The 19,021-nt window shown below is 60.8% G+C and overlaps 2 protein-coding genes across 2 annotated transcripts; one reads left to right on the top strand and one right to left on the bottom strand.

Moving 5' to 3' along the window:
* Positions 1-283: 283 nt before the first annotated feature.
* INPPL1 (inositol polyphosphate phosphatase like 1) lies at positions 284-13,958 on the top strand. Its single transcript, XM_032427283.1, has 28 exons — positions 284-480; positions 3,244-3,307; positions 3,400-3,550; positions 3,735-3,855; positions 4,084-4,224; positions 4,455-4,548; positions 4,655-4,744; positions 4,918-5,016; positions 5,133-5,283; positions 5,371-5,477; positions 5,771-5,873; positions 5,959-6,155; positions 6,481-6,598; positions 7,200-7,296; positions 7,574-7,712; positions 7,827-7,926; positions 8,024-8,112; positions 8,386-8,467; positions 8,591-8,680; positions 9,201-9,314; positions 9,452-9,540; positions 9,951-10,038; positions 10,131-10,286; positions 10,529-10,607; positions 10,701-10,841; positions 11,959-12,631; positions 12,892-13,025; positions 13,131-13,958. Exons 1-28 carry the CDS (start codon positions 284-286, stop codon positions 13,219-13,221), a joined length of 3,795 nt encoding a protein of 1,264 aa, XP_032283174.1. The 3' UTR covers positions 13,222-13,958.
* A 629-nt stretch (positions 13,959-14,587) lies between these two features.
* On the bottom strand, positions 14,588-18,526 carry PHOX2A (paired like homeobox 2A). The gene is made up of 3 exons (XM_032426904.1): positions 18,310-18,526; positions 15,973-16,160; positions 14,588-15,040 (listed from the first exon to the last, which is right to left on the bottom strand). Exons 1-3 carry the CDS (start codon positions 18,524-18,526, stop codon positions 14,588-14,590), a joined length of 858 nt encoding a protein of 285 aa, XP_032282795.1.
* Between the last annotated feature and the right edge of the window lie 495 nt (positions 18,527-19,021).

The following is a 19,021-nucleotide window of genomic DNA, read 5'->3' on the forward strand; positions in this document are numbered from 1 at the left end:
GGGCCGGCCGCCCGGCTCTTTGCTGTGCTCCTGCCCCTCCCCCGCCGCCTCTGAACAAACTTTTCTTTCTCTTCAAGTTGAGGCCGGCGCTGCAGGCGGCGGCAGCGGCGGCGGTGCGGCGAACCAGGCGGCCTGCGCGGCGGAGCGCGGAGCCCCCGGCCCCCGGCTCGGTCCGGTCCGTGGATCCTCAGGCCCCGGGCCCGGCCCCAGCCTCGGCCCCGAGCGTCCCGGGGCGGATGGCGCGGGGCGGTGGGCGCGGGCGGCGCTGAGCCCTGCGCGCGCTATGGCCTCGGCGTGCGGGGCGCCGGGCCCGGGGAGTGCGGGGCCCGGGGGCGCGCTGGGCAGCCCGGCCCCCGCCTGGTACCACCGCGACCTGAGCCGAGCTGCCGCCGAGGAGCTGCTGGCCCGGGCAGGCCGCGATGGCAGCTTCCTGGTCCGAGACAGCGAGAGCGTGGCGGGAGCCTTCGCGCTCTGCGTCCTGTGAGTGGGGCTGGGGCTCCCTGCGGGCGGGGTCGCGGCCCCAGGTTCCTTGCGTGTGTGCGGAGGGCCTGGGACAGTGGGACGCCAGCGCCCCCAACAGTGGGGGCTTTGGCTTTAAGCCTGGGCTGAGGAAGGATGCAGGGGGCACTTCCTTCCTGCTGTGTCTCGGGGGACACTTTCTGGAGCGTCGAGGGCAGAGTATGTGGGGTCCTGTTAGCCAGGGTGGCTGTAAGGGGGGGAAATGCAGGGAGTCTCTGGCAGACCCCCTCAGGTACCCTCAGGCAGAAGGGGCAGGAGGGGTGAGGATGTGTGGATGTGCATTCCAGGGTTGTGTGTAGTTCTGTTTATACAGGGATGGGGTGTCTGAGCAGTAGGCATGGAGGGAGTTGGGGCCAGAGAGACCAGTGGATCTGTGAGGACGCCCAGCAGCTTCCTTAGGGGTCCTTTCTATGCCCCCAGGACTGAGGTTGGGACCTGTGTGGCTGTAGATGTCTGGGGCTGGGGGGCAGGGTGGTGTTGAGAAGGATGGGGGAGGCAAAGCTATATGGGGCCATGTCATTATTTCATAAATCAATGAGCGTGCGCCTGTGCCCTGGTCCTGGGTATCCTGGCCGCCCTAGCCCTGAGCTATGGGTGCTGAACGTGGGTTAGACTTGGCAGCTCTCTGAGTGGGTCTGGTCCTGCCTCTGTAGCCATCAGCTGTGTGTGGCAGTGCTTCTGGGTGAGTTTGGTGGGTTTGGAGTCATCTCCCTGAGCTGTCTCCTATGCCCCATTGTCTATACTAGGTGGACTGCTGTGGGCATTAGGATCTGATTATATTCCCCCTTAGCCCTGTGAACCCTCCCAAATCCCTATATTTCTGTCCCTTACGCTTCTGCTCTTTTCACTTCTTTGGGGGCGCATTGGCCTGGGCCAGTAGTTCTCATTTGGGGTTGATTTTACCCCTCCGGGACATTGGCGATGTGTGGAGACATTTTTGGTTGTCACAGCTGGGATAGTGCTGCTGGCATCTAGTGGGTAAAAGCCATAGAGATGCCGCTAAACATCCTGCAGTGCATAGGACAGTCCCTCACAACAAAGAACTGTGCAGTCCAAAACGTGAGTGGTGCTGGGATTGAGAAGCTCTGACCTGGGCAGTGGACCTGAAGAGGAGGGGGTCCCCTAAGTCTCAGCTCATGGTCCAAGTCTGACGCCCAGGAGAGACTAACAAGGAACTGCTTTGGCAGATGACTATCCTAGAGTCCTGCCTCCCAGCCCCCCTCTGGGGCATACCCCCTAATTAGGGAGGGGAGGGAGGCAGGTGCTGGGTCAGCTGTTGAGTGGGAGGGGGACAGCTGGGCCTGTGTCTGGGGGAGGAACATTATTGTCCCAGGAGGGGAGAGTCCTGGCTCCATAGCTAGGGGAGGAGATGGGTGGAGTGAGGGTCTGTCTGCGTCGGGGGTTTCGGCTTTGCCAGCTGACTCTGGCTACTCCTTGAATCTTAAGAGCCCGGGGTGGGGGGCGGCGGGGGGCGGGGGGACAGGTCAGAAATGGGATAGAAGCCTGGGGGTAGGTAATCAGAAACATACTTGCTTCCCCGTCTACATACCCATATGTCCGTGGGTGACATTTCGGGACACACCCCTGCTCTGACAGCCACTGGCCTCTGCCCTGGCTTTAAGTCCCAGCGCTGCCTTTCACTTACCCCGCGACCGGAGTCAAATTGCTTTCCCTCTTTGAGCCTGTTTCCTCTTCTGGAGAATATCTGTATCACAATGTGAGGATTAAATGAGATCACATCTGTAGGGTGTCCTACAGACACGGCTCACTTAATGGGATGCTGTTGTTGTAAATGCAGCCCACTGCGTGGTGCCCGCACAGACACCTGCACGGAACGTTGCCCCGTCAGCAGCTGCGAGAGCTCGGAAGGGGGCCTACCTGAGCGGAGGGGATGGACTGTGGCCAAGGTGTAGGGTCCCCTCAAGCGGGCATTTGGTCCTCTCTGGTGCCCAGCACACACATGGGCCGGTGGGGGGGGCTCCCTTGAGCAAGCCTACCTGAGGTTTGGCTGCAGAAGGAGGCTTCCATCCCTACTGAGTGTGGCCTGCACTGCCCAGGCCAGGCTCAGCTGTCACCTGCTCAGCTGTTGCTGCCATCTGTCAGCACCCTCCTCGGTTTGGGGCTCTTAGAGGCCTAGGTCTCCCATAGGGGGCCCCCTTGGGGCATCCCAATGTCCTGGTGTCTGGGGAAGCGGGGAGAAAGCCGGGGTACCCGCATACTTCCTAACAAAACGGCCCCGACACAGCCGACTCCAGCAGAGCCAGACACCAACATAAATACAGACAGCAGGCACACACGTGTGTGAGCACGTCCCCTGTGTGTGCAAACAGAGGTTAACCAGGCTTCTGAGGACGCTTACTCTGGCAGGGGGCCAGAGCTGGTACCACAGCCCAGAGGGGCTGTTTAGACAGCTGTGGAGGCCACAGAAGAGCTGCCTGTTGCTTCCCGGGCCCAGTGGTGGGTGTGGAGCCTATGTAGGTCTGGGTGGAAGGGTGGCGGGGGGTGGGTGGCGGGGGGAGGCCGGTCATTCCTGCTCTTGTTGGCAACACTAGCAGGATACAAGTGGACTGGGCTCCTCATTAACCCTGTGCGGCCTGAGCAAAGGTTTTAGGAAAACCAAGCTGAGGGAGCTGAGGGCTGAGCCCGGTAGCAGGAGGAAGGCATGCCTTGGGGCTTAGACCCCAGCCAGAGGGCGACAGATTCTGACCCTTGCTTTGTCATCAGGTATCAGAAGCACGTGCATACATATCGAATTCTACCTGATGGAGAAGACTTCCTGGCCGTGCAGGTAGGAGCCTGGACCCTGAGCCCTGGCCTTGGTTCCATCCTGTGGCTTGGGATCAGTTGGCTGACCCTTCTGCCACCCGTGCTGGTTCTCAGACCTCGCAGGGCGTGCCCGTGCGCCGTTTCCAGACCCTGGGCGAGCTCATCGGCCTGTACGCGCAGCCCAGCCAGGGCCTTGTGTGCGCCCTGCTGCTGCCTGTGGAGCGGGAGCGCGAGCCAGAGCCCCCTGACGACCGTGACGTCTCAGGTGCTGCCCGCTCTGCCTCCCTGCCCCCTCCCAGACGCCACCTGCTGCTTCCCCTCCCGCCTCCTCAGCCTGCCTCCCCCGGAACCCCCTGCTCCTGACCATGATGCCAGGGCCCTTTCCCCCACTTCCGTGGGAGTATCTATACTTCACTGGGGAGGGGAGGCCCACTGACTCCTGTCCACAGATGGCGAGGATGAGAAGCCCCCGCTGCCCCCGCGTTCTGGCTCCACCAGTGTTTCTGCCCCCACGGGGCCCAGCAGCCCCCCAGCAGCCCCTGAGACTCCCACAACTCCAGCTGCTGAGAGGTAAGAGCGCAGCCCCCCTACACGGAGCCGGAATTCCCTTTCTCCTCTGAGAACCGTACTCATCAAAGGAGGAGAGACCTTCCAAGCCCTCCCACTCCACCCGCAGAGGCAGCCACCCTGATCCATGGTGCTCTGATCGCTACCAGTCCCATCTCCTCCAGGGATAGGGTGGGAGTGCTGGGACAGGGTCAGCAGGTTCTTGACTGACTTCTCAACCCCTCCCTGAAGTGCTCCCAATGGGCTGAGCACTGTCTCGCACGAGTACCTGAAGGGTAGCTACGGACTGGACCTGGAGGCTGTGCGAGGCGGAGCCAGCAACCTGCCCCACCTTACCCGCACCCTCGCCACCTCATGCCGGAGGCTGCACAGGTACCCGGGCCGCCCAGCCCCGTGCGTGCAGCCTCTCCTCGCCTGCCCCCTTCTTGCACAAATGTCCGTACCTCTGATCTCTGGCCCTGAACAGGGATCCAGCTGTTGTTTCCTGACTTTTCCTCACCCAAAGCCTTGTATCCTCACGGTGGAGGCTGAAGCTACCCACTCAGCCCCCCGCCCTGTCCTTGGGGTGGGGAGGGGGCATTCTGACCAGTTGTCTCCCCTAGTGAGGTGGACAAGGTCCTGTCGGGCCTGGAGATCCTGTCCAAGGTGTTTGACCAGCAGAGCTCTCCCATGGTGACCCGCCTTCTGCAGCAGCAGGTGGGATTACGGGGAGGCCTGTGGGGAACGGGCTCGTGTCTGGGGCCGGCTGGGGGACCTCCTGCTTGCCGGCCTCCCGTGCAAGCCTCATCCTTGCTCTGTGCAGACTCCGCCGCAGACTGGGGAGCAGGAGCTGGAGAGCCTGGTGCTGAAGCTGTCCGTGTTAAAGGACTTCCTGTCGGGCATCCAGAAGAAGGTAGCCTGACTCCCGACCTCCGACCTCACCTGCCGGTCCCTGACTGTTTGCACTAGCCTAACTGGTCTCCACCCTGAGTCTACAGTTTAGCATTGACCCCAGCATCAGCCGTGCCCCTCCTGGCCCCAGCTCTCCGCATGTCCCCTGACCCTGCCTGCCCTTCCCTGCTCCAGGCCCTGAAGGCCCTGCAGGACATGAGCTCCACAGCCCCGCCGGCTCCGCTGCAGCCATCCATACGTAAGGCCAAGACCATCCCCGTGCAGGCCTTTGAGGTACGGAGGGGTGTCAGGTGGGGCCTTCTGGGGCAAAGGGCCGTTGGAGGTGAAGGGGGTGTCCCCTGCCCGAGGTCTTTCCAGCAGCCGCCCCCCCACTCCCCCATGACCTGCAGGTGAAGCTGGATGTGACTCTGGGCGACCTGACCAAGATCGGGAAGTCGCAGAAGTTCACACTGAGCGTGGATGTGGAGGGCGGGCGGCTGGTGCTGCTGCGGAGACAGCGGGACTCGCAGGAGGACTGGACGACCTTCACACATGACCGCAGTGAGCCGGGGCCTGACCTGGGGCAGCGGGCAGGGCGGCCTCCAGGCCTCAGTGCCCGGGCCAGTGAGACTGTCTTCCATTCCCTAGTCCGCCAGCTCATTAAGTCCCAGCGTGTCCAGAACAAACTGGGTGTCGTGTTTGAGAAGGAGAAGGATCGGACACAGCGCAAGGACTTCATCTTTGTCAGTGCCCGGGTGAGCATCCTGCTGGGCTAGGCCCTGGGGGCCGTAGGGGTCCCTGTGGGGTGGGAAGAGAGGAGGCACGTGATGTAGGTGGGTTGTCCCTCCTGGCAGGGGTGGGTCTGACAGGGCAGAGAGTATATGTATTGAGAATGGGTGGCCTGAGGGTGGAGTCAAAGGGTCCATTCAGTGAACAGTTATTGAGCACCTGTGATATGCTTGAATGGGGGACCAGACAGGCATGACCCTCGCCTTGTGGGACCTGCCACCTCCCAGGGACCTCCCCTAACTGGCTGTTGTCCCCCCAGAAGCGGGAGGCCTTCTGCCAGCTACTGCAACTCATGAAGAACAAGCACTCCAAGCAAGATGAGCCCGACATGATCTCTGTCTTCATAGGCACCTGGAACATGGGTCAGGCCCAGGTTGGGGCTGGGCGGGGAGAGAGGAATAGCCCCAGGTCAGGGGCCTGACTGCCCCCCATCCCCTTCTCCTCCAGGAAGTGTGCCACCTCCGAAAAACGTGACATCTTGGTTCACATCGAAGGGTCTCGGGAAAACCCTGGATGAGGTCACAGTGACCATACCCCATGACATCTATGTTTTTGGGACCCAGGAGAACTCAGTGGGCGACCGCGAGTGGCTGGACCTGCTACGCGGGGGCCTCAAGGAGCTCACAGATCTGGATTATCGCCCGGTAAGGGGGGGGTCATCTTGTCCAGTCCCCCTCTCCTCAGACACCACCCCAAACTATCCTGCTTGACCTTATGGGAGACCCTGGGGAGCACAACTTGACTGGCTTTCCCTCTGGCCCCCGGGCATATCCTTTAGGAGATCTAACGAGTCCTTCGTGCTGTGGGAACATGCTATGTTTCTCTCTGGCCCTTCAGGAAAAAGGGGTAGCAGACCTTTCTATCCTGTGACTGACAGCACAGTCTATAGTATAGGCAGGGGTGTTGGGGGGGCGGAATGTGGACAGTGCCCCAGCCCAGGGCAGGGGTGACCCCGAACCCTCTACCCAGATTGCCATGCAGTCACTGTGGAACATCAAGGTAGCTGTTTTGGTCAAGCCAGAGCACGAGAACCGAATCAGCCATGTCAGTACGTCCAGCGTGAAGACTGGCATCGCCAACACCCTGGGTGAGTAGGGTGGGCAGGGTCTCTCTGTCCACACCTCCTGCTTCCTCTCCAGCCCGTAGTCTCCCCTTTTTGGGTGGTCTCAGCTTTCTCAAATATAGAACTTTGAACTCTGTAAAGCATATTCATGTTCTAAATGTCTTCTAGCACCACCAGGAAGGCAGGGCCAGGATTATTATCTCCATTACATAGATGATAAACCTCAAAAAAACCCAAAAAACACTGAGGCCCAGAGTCGCTGAGTGACCTGTCCAAGGTCACACAGCTAGTACGTGGTGGCCTCTTGGTTTGTGGCCCAGCGTTCCCTCAGCAGAGATTCTGCTCAGAATGTGCAGGTCCTTTCAGCTCCACTTTTGGGATCCCCTGTGATCTCCAGGGGCTTTATTCACACATGCAGAGACTCAGGCCACCCAGATGGACTGCGTGTGCCGTGTGGCCCCCTGGGAAGGGGGGATGCGTTCAGAGGCCTGCCTGCCTCATAGCGTCTGGGGTGGGGTGGGGGGGCAGTGGGAGGATCTTCCCACCACTGCTTCGAGGGGCAGAGGGGAGAGTTGGGAGCCCTCCAGAGGTGACGCAGGCCTTCCTCTCTTGCTTGCCCTGACAGGAAACAAGGGAGCTGTGGGAGTCTCCTTCATGTTCAATGGCACCTCATTTGGCTTTGTGAATTGCCACCTCACCTCAGGAAATGAGAAAACCGCCCGGTGAGGGGGCACCTTTCCAAGTCTTTACCCTCATTCCCCATTCCCCTCAGACCTATCCCCTTTCCCATATCCCAGTCCATGACCCTCCTACATCCCTGTCCCCAGAGACCGCCTTCTCCCTTGTCCCAACTCAAGACTGCTCTACCTCGATCTTGTTCCCAGTTCTTTCCTCTGTCCCCAGGGACCCTGATCCGCACCCTATCCCTGACCCCAGAGACTTCTTACCTTCCTGCCAGTCCCTGGCCCCTGACCCTGGGCCCCCCACCCCGCCCCCCAGGCGGAACCAGAACTACCTGGACATCCTGCGGCTGCTCTCGCTGGGCGATCGGCAGCTCAGTGCCTTTGACATCTCTCTGCGTTTCACTCACCTCTTCTGGTTTGGAGACCTCAACTACCGCCTGGACATGGATATCCAGGTGCGAACAGGGCCACTGGGTGGCTGTGAGGGAAGCTGGGCTGGGGGCCAGTTGGGCTCCCACCTCTGGCTCTGGCTCAAGAGGGAGTAGCCAGCCCTTGTGTCTACACTGCAGGAGATCCTGAACTACATCAGCAGGAAGGAGTTTGAGCCCCTGCTCAGGGTGGACCAGCTTAATTTGGAACGCGAGAAGCACAAGGTCTTCCTTCGGTTCAGTGAGTGTGGGCCCGGCAGGTCTCCGAGGGCTGGGGCCTTTCTGATATGCCTGGGTGTTCAGGGCCCTGAGCCCTGCTTGTTCCCTGCCTTCCCTAGGTGAGGAAGAGATCTCCTTCCCTCCCACTTACCGCTACGAGCGGGGCTCCCGGGACACGTATGCCTGGCACAAGCAGAAGCCAACTGGGGTGAGCGAGGGGAACGGGCAGGGGGGGCCTTGGGAGATTCCTCTGGGCTGCAGTGAAGCAAGAGTGCATGTCTGGTCAAGGTCTGGGCAGTTACTACTCCAGCTTCGGTGGCCCCTCTAAGGCCTTAGGGGTGGGTGATCCTGGGTGTTGTGAGGACCCAAGAAGGAAGATGGGTGCTGGGGCCTGGGGTGGTGGGAGTGTAGGGCCTCATCAGCTCTGCAGTGGGGCTCATGCAGCTGTTGGCCCTGACCATGCTGACATCGCCTGCCCCAGGTCCGGACCAATGTGCCTTCGTGGTGTGACCGGATTCTCTGGAAGTCCTACCCTGAGACCCACATCATCTGCAATTCCTACGGTCAGAGTCTCCTGGACAGGGTGATGGGCAGTCCTGGGCGGCCACCGTCCGATCCTGCCCTAGCTTTGGGAAGTGGGAGCTGAGAGGAAAGAGCTTGCCCCTGAGCTCCCATTCCTACTCCAGGTTGCACTGATGACATCGTCACCAGCGACCACTCCCCCGTGTTCGGGACATTTGAGGTTGGAGTTACCTCTCAGTTCATCTCCAAGAAAGGTGACTGTTCTGGATGTGCCCGTGGGTGGCCTGGGATGTACATAGGTTTGACTGTATCTGTGTGTGTGTGTGTTTGGGTGTGGACATGTATGTGCAAGACTGTTTCTGAACATGTACTGTGTGAAGCTGTGTGCCCGGGGCACCGTGAAAGGTGCATGCCCGTGCGTGTGTGTGTGTCTGTGAACGTAAACACACACACGTATCTGTATTTGCCTGGAGCCACGTGTGTACCCCCGAGTGTGCCTGGTAGTGTGGGGGGTCGTTGGCAGGCAGTCCCTGCAGGGCTTCTGGTCCCCCAGCCCCCTTCCTACGTGGTCTTTCATCCTTGGGTTGTCTGCCTGGTCCAGGGCCTGGGCTTTGGGGTCTCCCCATTGGTTGCTTGGGATTGGGGAGGCCCCTCCTGGCCGTCCCTCCTCCTCTGCCAGGGGCCCTGATTTCCTGTCCCAGGGTTCAGTGTCTGTCCCGTTCCTCCTGCCACCCTCGCAGCCCTCCTGACTGCCTTCCTCCCTTTGCCCCTCAGGGCTCTCAAAGACTTCGGACCAGGCCTACATTGAGTTTGAGAGCATCGAGGCCATTGTGAAGACAGCCAGCCGCACCAAGTTCTTCATTGAGTTCTATTCCACCTGCCTGGAGGGTCAGAGGCGGGCCCGGGGCTGGGTGTGGCCAAGAGGGCTGGGGAGCCCGAGGTGCCCAGAGCGGTCGGCCCCCAGGATAGGGGGAAGGGAAGCCAGGAGGCGGCACTCAGTTGGGTATCCCCCTCCCTCTCCCCAGAGTACAAGAAGAGCTTCGAGAATGATGCCCAGAGCAGTGACAACATCAACTTCCTCAAGGTGCAGTGGTCTTCACGCCAGCTCCCCACGGTGAGGCTTTTGGCCGGGCCTGGGCCTGTAGGTGAGGGCACAGGGAGAGGCGTGGTGGAGCGCGTGTGGTTCGTGCACGCGAGAGTGTGCGTGTGCGTGTGCGTAGTGGGGCTGGGCATGAGTAAGGGTGAGGGACCAAGTTGCAGGTTCATTCATCCGTTCATAAATACTTTTCGAGCCCTTGCTAAATGTCAGGTCCTGCGTTGGCCATTGAGGATGTAGAAGATGAATGACAATGCTGTTAAATGTTATGAAAGGCCCATGCGGGGCTGTGTCTTCTACATTAAGGCTTGGGATCTTTCCTTAAGCGGGAGTGAGCATGGACCAGTCTGAGGGTAGGGGTGAGTGGTGTCAGGGGCAGGAGGGGGTGCTTGGGGCTTTGTTCTTCACTGGGCCTCTCTGCTCCCCAGCTCAAGCCAATTCTGGCTGATATCGAGTACCTGCAGGACCAGCACCTCCTGCTCACGGTCAAGTCCATGGATGGCTACGAATCCTATGGTGAGGGCGCAGAGGGGTGCCAAAGGCACGGAAAGCCAAGCAGAGCTCTAGAAGGGTTTGGCAATCTGCTGGTCTGCCCCATCTTCCCTCAGGGGAGTGTGTGGTGGCACTCAAGTCCATGATTGGCAGCACGGCCCAGCAGTTCCTGACCTTCCTGTCCCACCGCGGCGAGGAGACAGGCAACATCCGTGGTTCCATGAAGGTGCGGGTGCCCACAGAGCGCCTGGGCACCCGTGAGCGACTCTACGGTGGGGGCTCCATTGGGAGGGATATGGGGCATAAGATGGGGTGGTGTGGGCAGGTCTAGGAGGGGTGGACCGGGGTGGGGGGAGGGCTTGTTAGAATCCCTGAAATATTTGGAAATTATGCAGCCATGGCTGGAAGTGGGCCTGCATTGAGGAGTAGCTGGAAAAGGCCTGGTAGGCCCAGTGGGTATCTATGGTCCAGAACCCCAGGTCCCCTCTGAGTCTTCTTTCTCTTCCTCCCCCAGAGTGGATCAGCATTGATAAGGATGAGGCAGGAGCAAAGAGCAAAGTCCCTTCTGTGTCTCGAGGCAGCCAGGATCCCAGGTGAGCTGGGACTGTGCCGGGGGTCCCGTGAAGGGGTGCCTGGGGGCTTTGGGCCAGCCTCTACCTCATCTCACCCCTGTACACCCCTGGCAGGTCAGGGAACCGCAAACCAGCCCCCGCAGAGGCCTCCTGCCCACTGTCCAAGTTATTCGAAGAACCAGAGAAACCACCACCAACTGGGAGGCCTCCAGCCCCACCTCGATCTGCCCCCCGGGAGGAGCCCTTGACCTCCAGGTGAGAGAAGGAAGCTGTTAAACCCCCCACTTCATCTGTTGCTATGCTCGGCTTTCAGGGCCAGCCTGGGGACCATTTGCGGCTTGAGTGATCTCAAGCCCCATGGCTGGGGGCGCTGGGGCTCCAAAGCTACGGCCACTCGGGCCAGCCAGACCTCCCTGAGTCCACGGGAGCACAGTCATTCTCTCCTCCCGATTCTGCCTTAAAAAATAGAATTAGAAGTTGTTTTCTGCAACAGTTCCCTCCATGTAAGGAGGGAGCTTTCTGTTTGGCCTCAGCATGGGATTTCCTTCGGTGCATTCTATGGAACATGTCCTACAAGATGCCCCATTGGAAACGGGTCTGTGGTCAAATGAGTTTGGGAAATGGTTCTGGCTAGATTCTTTTCTTAGACAGTCCCAGTGCACATTAGTATTCGCAAAAGCTCTGAGCATGTGAACAGGAAGGAAACCCTTTTTCAACTCTGTTGAATATAGTTTCCCAAACTTAATGGGCCAGGAAACTTCTTTTCCACACAGTAACTATTAATACCCTGGGGAACTAGTGTTCTGTGGCTCATACTCGGGGAAAGTGAGGCTTACTTTCTAATTATATCCAAGTGTCGCTTGAACTTAAATAAAAGCTCCTAGCTGCGGTTTGGTGCTTTTTCACTCACCTTCACCTATTATCAGTCACCTTGGTTTTATCTTCAGGCTTGAGTAAAACTAACCTGAATCCCTGGGTGAGACTCCTCAGTAGATTGGCCTCAGATGCCTCCAGAGGCTTTCACAAGATCTGGCTGGTCATTCGCATTAAAGTCTTTATTGCCCTGCCTTCTGGCACCTGTTTTCCCTGATTTAAGCTCAGGTTTCACAAAGTCACGAAAGAAAGATCTGAGAATCTTAGCAAGTCAGGCAAGGAAGTTCAGGGATTATCTATTCAGTGATCGTGTCTCCTGGATTTTAGAGGTGAAGACAGCAAGGGCCAGCGAGGGAAAGTGATGTGCTCAAGGTCACATGCAGTTATAGGACCGGTGGCCCACCGTCCTGACTCCCCAGTCCAGTTCTCCTTCCACTGCACCCATTGCCTTCACTTTGGTATCTGGGTCCTGACTTCATTATCCTGCTCCCAAACCCAGGTTGAAGGCAGAGGGGGCTCCAGAGCCGGAAGGGGTGGCAGCCCCCCCACCCAAGAACAGCTTCAATAACCCTGCCTACTACGTCCTTGAAGGGGTCCCCCACCAGCTGCTGCCCCCGGAGCCACCCTCGCCTGCCAGGGCCCCTGTCCCGCCGGCCACCAAGAACAAAGTGGCCATCACAGTGCCTGCTCCACAGCTTGGGCGCCACCGGCCCCCCCGTGTGGGAGAGGGCAGCTCATCAGATGAGGAGTCTGGGGGCACACTGCCCCCTCCAGACTTTCCACCCCCACCACTGCCAGACTCGGCCATCTTCCTGCCCCCCAGCCTGGATCCTCTGCCAGGGCCAGTGGTCCGGGGCCGCAGCGGGGGTGAGGCCCGTGGCCCACCACCTCCCAAGGCCCATCCAAGACCCCCGCTGCCCCCAGGCCCCTCACCTACCAGCACTTTCCTGGGGGAGGTAGCCAGTGGGGACGACCGCTCCTGCTCCGTGCTGCAGATGGCCAAGACGCTGAGTGAGGTGGACTATGCCCCTGCTGGGCCTGGCCGCTCGGTACTTCTGCCAGGCCCCCTGGAGCTGCAGCTGCCCCGGGGACTGCCCTCGGACTATGGCCGGCCTCTCAGCTTCCCTCCGCCTCGCATCCGAGAGAGCATCCAGGAGGACCTGGCAGAGGAGGTGTGTGGACCAGGGGTGGCTATCTGTGTGTACCTGAGGTGTGTGCTTGCCCATGGACAGTGGTAGCCTTTTACTTCACCATTCAACACTCAGTGGTGTCCCTTCTGCCCTGAGCTGGGCACTGGGGAGTTGGGGGGGACTCCTGCATCAGCCCCAGTTCTTGCCTCTTCCCCTAAAGCATGTAGTAGAATGTGGCTGCCTGCGGGTGCTTCTCTGTGTGGGTACCCCAGTGCTCCCCCTGACATGCCCTATTCCCTCAGGCTCCGTGCCCGCAGGGCGGGCGGGCCAGCGGGCTGGGCGAGGCGGGCATGGGCGCCTGGCTGCGGGCCATCGGTTTGGAGCGCTATGAGGAGGGCCTGGTGCACAATGGCTGGGACGACCTGGAGTTTCTCAGGTGGGGGCGGGGCTGCAGGCGGATGGGGTGGGGCTGGCCCCGGGGGCGGAGCAACGGGCCCTCGAGACCACTTCGCCAACCTCCCAGCCTCTCTTACCCCTACAGCGACATCACCGAGGAGGACCTGGAGGAGGCTGGGGTGCAGGACCCGGCTCACAAGCGCCTCCTTTTGGACACCCTGCAGCTCAGCAAGTGATAGCGGGGGCACTGCGAAGCTGGGAACTCAGCACCCCTACCCCTCCACTAAGGCCCAGCCATAGCCCCGAAGTCGAAAAGTTATGAGGGGTGGGGCAGTACCTCTCTGGCTATTTATTAGGGATCTGCGTTCCCCACTGCCCAGTCATTTGGAATGCCCTAATTAGGACATCCTGCCCCTCACCTGCCCCAGGGCTCCAGAGGTCAGTTGCCATGATTACCAAGGACTTTGGTTGTTCTGGGGCTGACCTCCTTTTCAGGACCCCTACTCCCAGCCCCAGGGGTGCCTGTAGGGTCGTCCATTTGGCTATGCCTGGGTCCCCACTTTAACCGCTGTTTCTGCTGCCTTCCACCTGGCCTGAACCACAGGGGGAGGGGCTCAGCTAGGAGCTCTCCCAGCCCCCACTATGGGGGTGTCCGTCCGGAAATGAAGGAATAGCCCAAGGACCGGGCTGGGGTTTATTTAAGCTTTTCTGCGTGGGTTTAGGGAGGGCGGGCACTTTAATGTTATTGGGGCTCGTGGGGGTGGGGAGAAGGATCTGGGCCATAAAGTGCTAGTTTGCTTAGTTCTCACTGTCTCCTGGTCTATACCACCTTCGGTTGCGGATGTGGGGCTGCAGTGCGTTCCTTGCTGGTTGCAAGCGGGTCGGGTTCTTGCAGGCAGCCTATCCCCATCCTGGCTACTCAGAAGGGTTGCCAGCGTGATGTCTTCAATAAATTAAGTTTTATTTGGATTGAGCAAAACTCACCTCAATAAATTACAAGTTTTTCAAAGGAAAAGAACAACAACAACCCTTCCCCCAAAAAATAATAATCAGGAAAGAGGAAACCCCTCTGTCCCGATGCCCTGGCCAGCCCCACTGCTCTGAACAGGCCTAACCTCTGCGCCAGACCGGCTGGGAATGGGAGGGGATAAATTGGCAGTGTGACCCTTCAGGTGGCTTATTATCCCAACAAGGACCAGTACCGGTGGGCCCGAGGTTCTGGGGCAGCAGGCTGGTCGCTAGGGTGAGGAGTGACCCAGCCAGCTGCAGAGCCAGGGGAGGGAGCCAGGCTGTTACTGCACTTGAGTACCCTCACGTTCCAGCACAGTTATTTGATCCGGGTTCCAAAGAAAGCCAAGCTGGAAGGGGGGAGGTCCCAGTGAAGAGTACCCCGCTCTGCTGGGTAGGGCAGGTGAGGACGAGAGGCCCTGACTTGGTCTCCAAAGCTGGGGGGGGGGGGGCACCCCTAGGGGTCAGACACGGTAGGGGGTGGGGACAGATGGGCACTTCCAGGCGGGCGCCCAAATAGGGAGGGACTCTGTCAGGTCCTGGAGGGGCAGGGGCGTCTCTGGGGGCAGGCCCGGAGCCTCCAGAGTCCAGCGGCTAGAAGAGATTGGTCTTCAGGGCCGGGCCAGGCTTCCGGTGGAAGGAGGACAGAACCCCGGAGAAGGGCCCGGGCCCGGGTTCCGCCGGCTGCCAGGCCTTAAGCAGCTCCGCCGCGCCCGCGCCCGGCCCGCCGCCCCCGCCGCCCGCCACGCCCGCCCACAATGGGCCCTTGAGCGGCTGTGGCCCGGGGCCAGGGCCGGGCCCGGAGCCCAAGGCGGCAGGCAGCGGGCTGGGGCTCAGACGCGGGCTGGCCAGGCCGGGGGCAGGCGGCGGCGGCGGCAGCGACGCGGTGCTGTCGGGCGTGGGGCTGCACGTGGACTCCTTGGAGTCGTCGTCCTCGGACGAGCAGCGCGCCTCGCCCTTTTTGGCTCCCGCCGCGCCCGCCGCACCCTTGGCGCTGGCCGCACGCTCCTGTTTGCGGAACTTGGCCCGGCGGTTCTGGAACCAGACCTGCGGGCACAGGGGCCGGTCAGGCCGAGGCCGCAAGACGCGGGTGAGCCCTCAGTCGGGAAGGGGCCGGATCAGGATTATCACCAGCTTTCTGAGCGTCGGCCCCCCGGGCCCTCCACCACTAGGCTCGTAGCCCTCCTCGCCTCTCTGCTCACCTCCTCGCCTCCGCTTGCCCCTTCCTCCAGGTCTTCCCCTTGGGATCGGCTCACTCGCCGACCCCGCTGCCTCCAGTGTTCTTGGTCTCCTGGAGGGGACCCCGCCTTCGCTCCCTCATCACCCAAAGCCCTGCCCCCAATTCCTTCCTACAAGAAGCTCCAGGAATTTCCACCTGGAGTGTCTCAGGGCGGTGGAGAACGTGTTCGGGCACTAGGGGAAACCTTTTGTTCAGGGTCTCCAGGGAAGGCGGACCAGCTGGACATCTGTACTTGGATTTGTAAGACAGACAACAGAGTCCACCTGGGCAGGCCCTCCTGAGCCCTGAGCCGGCCCAGAGCCCTGCGTTTCGGGCTCAGAGAATTCACAGCAGCGGAGCTAGGGAGGGGACATGGGGGCGCTCGCTGGCTTTCCCGGATTCGTCTGCCTCGCTCCCACTCTACCCACTCGGCCTCCTTCCAGAATTCCCAAGCATCCCTCTACATGCCTGGCCCTACTAAGGAGACCCAGGGGGAAATCGTGGGGCTGAAGAACTCAGTTCTCCCGAGGGCCTCAGGTCTGCCAAGTCTTGGCCCCATCGCCTCCCCGGGTTGCCCATCCTCTCCTGCCCAACCACCCCCAGACCAAGCCCTGGCCCCTGGCCCCAGCTTTCCGCCTCCAAGCTGCACCTGCCTGCCACCCGAGTGAGGCCCCTCTGTCCCGCGGCCCCCAGGTATCCGGGCACTAACCTCCCACCCTCCTCCACGCGCACACTCCCGCACACACACGCAAACACGCACCTGCACGCGAGCCTCAGTGAGGTCGATCTTGAGCGCCAGCTCCTCGCGTGTGTAAATGTCGGGGTAGTGAGTCTCTGCGAAGACGCGCTCCAGCTCCTTGAGCTGCGCGCTGGTGAACGTGGTGCGGATGCGCCGCTGCTTGCGCTTCTCGTGCAGGCCCGACGGCTCCGGGAAAAACTTGTAGGGCACTAGGGGTGTGTGCAGGAGGGGGGAGCGACGAGGGTGGAGGCGTGAGGGGCCGAGCTCAGCCCGCTGTGTCCGGCCCCTGAGATCGCTCGCGGTCCCCCGCCCCTGACCCGGCCCCTCGGCTTCCTTCGCTCAGTCTCGAACTGAGCGTCTTCCCTGTCGCTCAGTGGAGCCGGCAGGAGTGAAGGCGGACAGGGCGCAGGGAGACCTGGGGCCCAAGAGCAGCAGCAAGGGAATCAGGATCTGATCCTCAGGTCAAGACCGCTGACCTGTCCTCGGTCCTCCCCGTGTTCCCTCACCTCCCTCCAGTCCACCTGCGCCTGCGACCTCTGCTTTGGTGTGCTTCTACCTGGGTCAGCCTGCCCGCTTGGTTTCAGGTCCTGCTCTGTCTACCCTAGCCTTGATTGCCAGGTCTCATCATCATCATGAGTCTTCCTAGTAACCAGTTCTGGACCCCGCCTGGGCGACTGAGACTCCCTGGCCTGGGTCCACTGTGAGCCCTGCCATGTACTTTCTGCCATGTAGGGACTTGGCCCGCTCTACCTTGCCATCCTTCTCCTCCCAGGCCTCATTTCCTCAGCCCCATCTCATAACCCATTCTCCTCCAGGTGTCCTCTCCTCGTCCTCATCTTTCTCCATCCACATCTCTCTTCAGCTTTCCCTTCTGGACCATTCTTTTCTTTGTGCCCATTGAAAAGGGTCCTTATTTTCCCCCACCCAGGTTCCTTTACCTTCTCTTTGCCCTTCTTCTTCCTTCCAGGCACCTCTCTCTGTGACCCAACTCCCCCACAGCCAGCCCCACTGCTCTCCCTCATTCTCTTCCCATCCTTGTCTCTCTTTTACCCCATCCCAGTCCCCGCTGCCCCACACTGTTTCTGACAATATCTCCTCATCCCTGTCTCCAACCCTTGCTTAAGTCTCCATATTCTTCAGGAGTCCCCAATATCCTTCATCTTTGTCCTACATCCCTAGTTCTCTATCTCCCCCTAATCCTTGTCTGCAACACTCCATTCCTAGCCCCATCTTCCTCATCTCTGTTGCTAATCTTCCTTGGTCCCCATCTCCCATAATTCCTGTCCCCATCACATAGTTATTATCTCCATCTCCCCAACCCTGGGTCCCCATTTCTTCCAGGGCCCCCAATCTTCCCATCTTTGCTCACACCTCTCTATACCTGTTCTCATTTCTCCATCTCTGTGGGGCCCATATCCCCATTTCCTGACCCTATCTCCCCAGTCCACATCCTCATCTGGCCCAGAGTACCCAATCTCCCCATCACGGTTCCAGTTTTTGGCTCCACCTTGCTCTTTCTCATTTCTCCAAATCCAGGTCCCCCTCTCACCATCCCTTCCCACCCCCCAGGCCCCAATATTCTATTTGGGTCCCAGTGGTCTTCCCAGGAAGGAAGGAGATAAGGAGATTGGGTGGGGCAGCCTGGACTCTAACTGGAGAGATGGGGATGGCTGGAGAGGCTCCATGAGGTTGAGGGTTCAGATTGGGACTTAAATCAAGAGGCTTGGAGGTACTGGGAGACTGCTTCTGGGTTCTGTAGGACTCTAGCTGGGAGAGTCTCCAGGGGGAAAGGGGGGAATGAAAGTGGCTTAATGACCTGGACACTCTTTTCGTCCAGCAAGGGAGGAGGTTTCCGTGGTGCAAGAGGGTCTGGGCACAGGCAGGATGGGTCCAAAACTGGGCAGGAGGAGCTTGATGGTGCTGGGGCTCTAGGAAGGTTTCCATCTGGGCAGCTCAGCTGCGGCAGGAGCCCTTGTTGGGGTCAGACATGAAGTGGGGTGGGGATAAGGATGGAGATCTGATTGGACTGAGCCGGGAGCATCTTCCAAGGATACGGAGATGGAGAGACTTGGTGGTCAGTCTTTGCAGGTGGGGAAGGGAGGACCTGGTGAGGGGCCTGGGGCTGGGCCAGGGATCTATTTCCCTGACCCGAAGAGCACGAGAAGGGGAAAGATGAGAGGGTGGGGCTCAACTCTGCCTACGGGAGGCCCGTCTTACAGGGAGGCTGGGGATCCCTCGGGTGTTGGAGGGCAAGGATGGTGGCGGCTGTGGGGGACAGTCGCAATCACTTGCCAAATAGGGCAGGGGCTGGGGTTTCCGCAGGATTTGGATGGAGGGTTGGGCCGGGGCTGGGCTCACCTGCCGAGTAAGGCGCTGGCTGGTGGTCGCGTAGAGCGCCGAGCGCGCAGTTGGAGGAGCCGAGCGCGGGGCAGGGCGGACCAGCCGCGGGGAAGGCGGGTCGCAGGGGGCTGTATTGGAAGCCGCCGGGCTGGCTGCAGGCGCCGAAGTCGCCGTAGGCGGACGCCTCCATGGCCGCCACGCACGAGTCGTACGAATTGAGGTAGGAGTAGTCCATCGGCCCGGGGGTCGGGGTCGGGGTCCGGGCCGGGCCGGGTCGGGGTCGGGGTCCCCGGCCGGGTGGGGGTCGGGATGAGGGTTCGAGCGCCTGGCGCCGAGGACCCGAGGCCGGCTCTGAGCGCCCGCGAGTCCGCCCGCCCCGTCGCGGCCGCCCTCCGCCCGGGTGCAATGCAAGTGCAGCCCGGCCCGGCCCGCGCGCCTTTTAACGCTCAGGACCCCGCGGAGGGGGCGGGGCGGGCAAGCTCCGCGGGGCGGGGCCTGGACAGCCCAGGCCCCACCCCCAGCTACCCCAGACCCCCACTCCAAAGGGTACCCGCAGCCCTCCCTGGGCTCCCGAGGTGCAGGGCGGGGCAGTGTGGGGCCCCATCCCTACAGTCCTCATCCCGCCCCAATCCCGATCAGACCTTCGCTCTCTACGCACAGTGCCAGGCTGAAGGGTCCCAACCCGTTTCCTCGGCCTCCCCACCTGCGGCCCCGCAGAAGGGAGGGGAGA

This window comes from Phoca vitulina, unplaced genomic scaffold, assembly GCF_004348235.1.
Source record: "Phoca vitulina isolate PV1807 unplaced genomic scaffold, GSC_HSeal_1.0 scaffold36, whole genome shotgun sequence".
Taxonomy (NCBI): Eukaryota; Metazoa; Chordata; class Mammalia; order Carnivora; family Phocidae; genus Phoca; species Phoca vitulina.

Bases quoted from the DNA above. Each gene is read 5' to 3' on its own strand.
- INPPL1 (XM_032427283.1), top strand. From the start codon at position 284: ATGGCCTCGGCGTGCGGGGCGCCGGGCCCGGGGAGTGCGGGGCCCGGG. The intron at 5,478-5,770 runs GTGAGCATCCTG...TTGTCCCCCCAG, and splicing joins TCATCTTTGTCAGTGCCCGG to AAGCGGGAGGCCTTCTGCCA. The intron at 7,297-7,573 runs GTGAGGGGGCAC...CCCGCCCCCCAG, and splicing joins GGAAATGAGAAAACCGCCCG to GCGGAACCAGAACTACCTGG.
- PHOX2A (XM_032426904.1), bottom strand. From the start codon at position 18,526: ATGGACTACTCCTACCTCAATTCGTACGACTCGTGCGTGGCGGCCATG. The intron at 16,161-18,309 runs GTGAGCCCAGCC...ACACACCCCTAG, and splicing joins GCCAGCGCCTTACTCGGCAG to TGCCCTACAAGTTTTTCCCG. The intron at 15,041-15,972 runs GTGCGTGTTTGC...CTGTGCCCGCAG, and splicing joins TCACTGAGGCTCGCGTGCAG to GTCTGGTTCCAGAACCGCCG.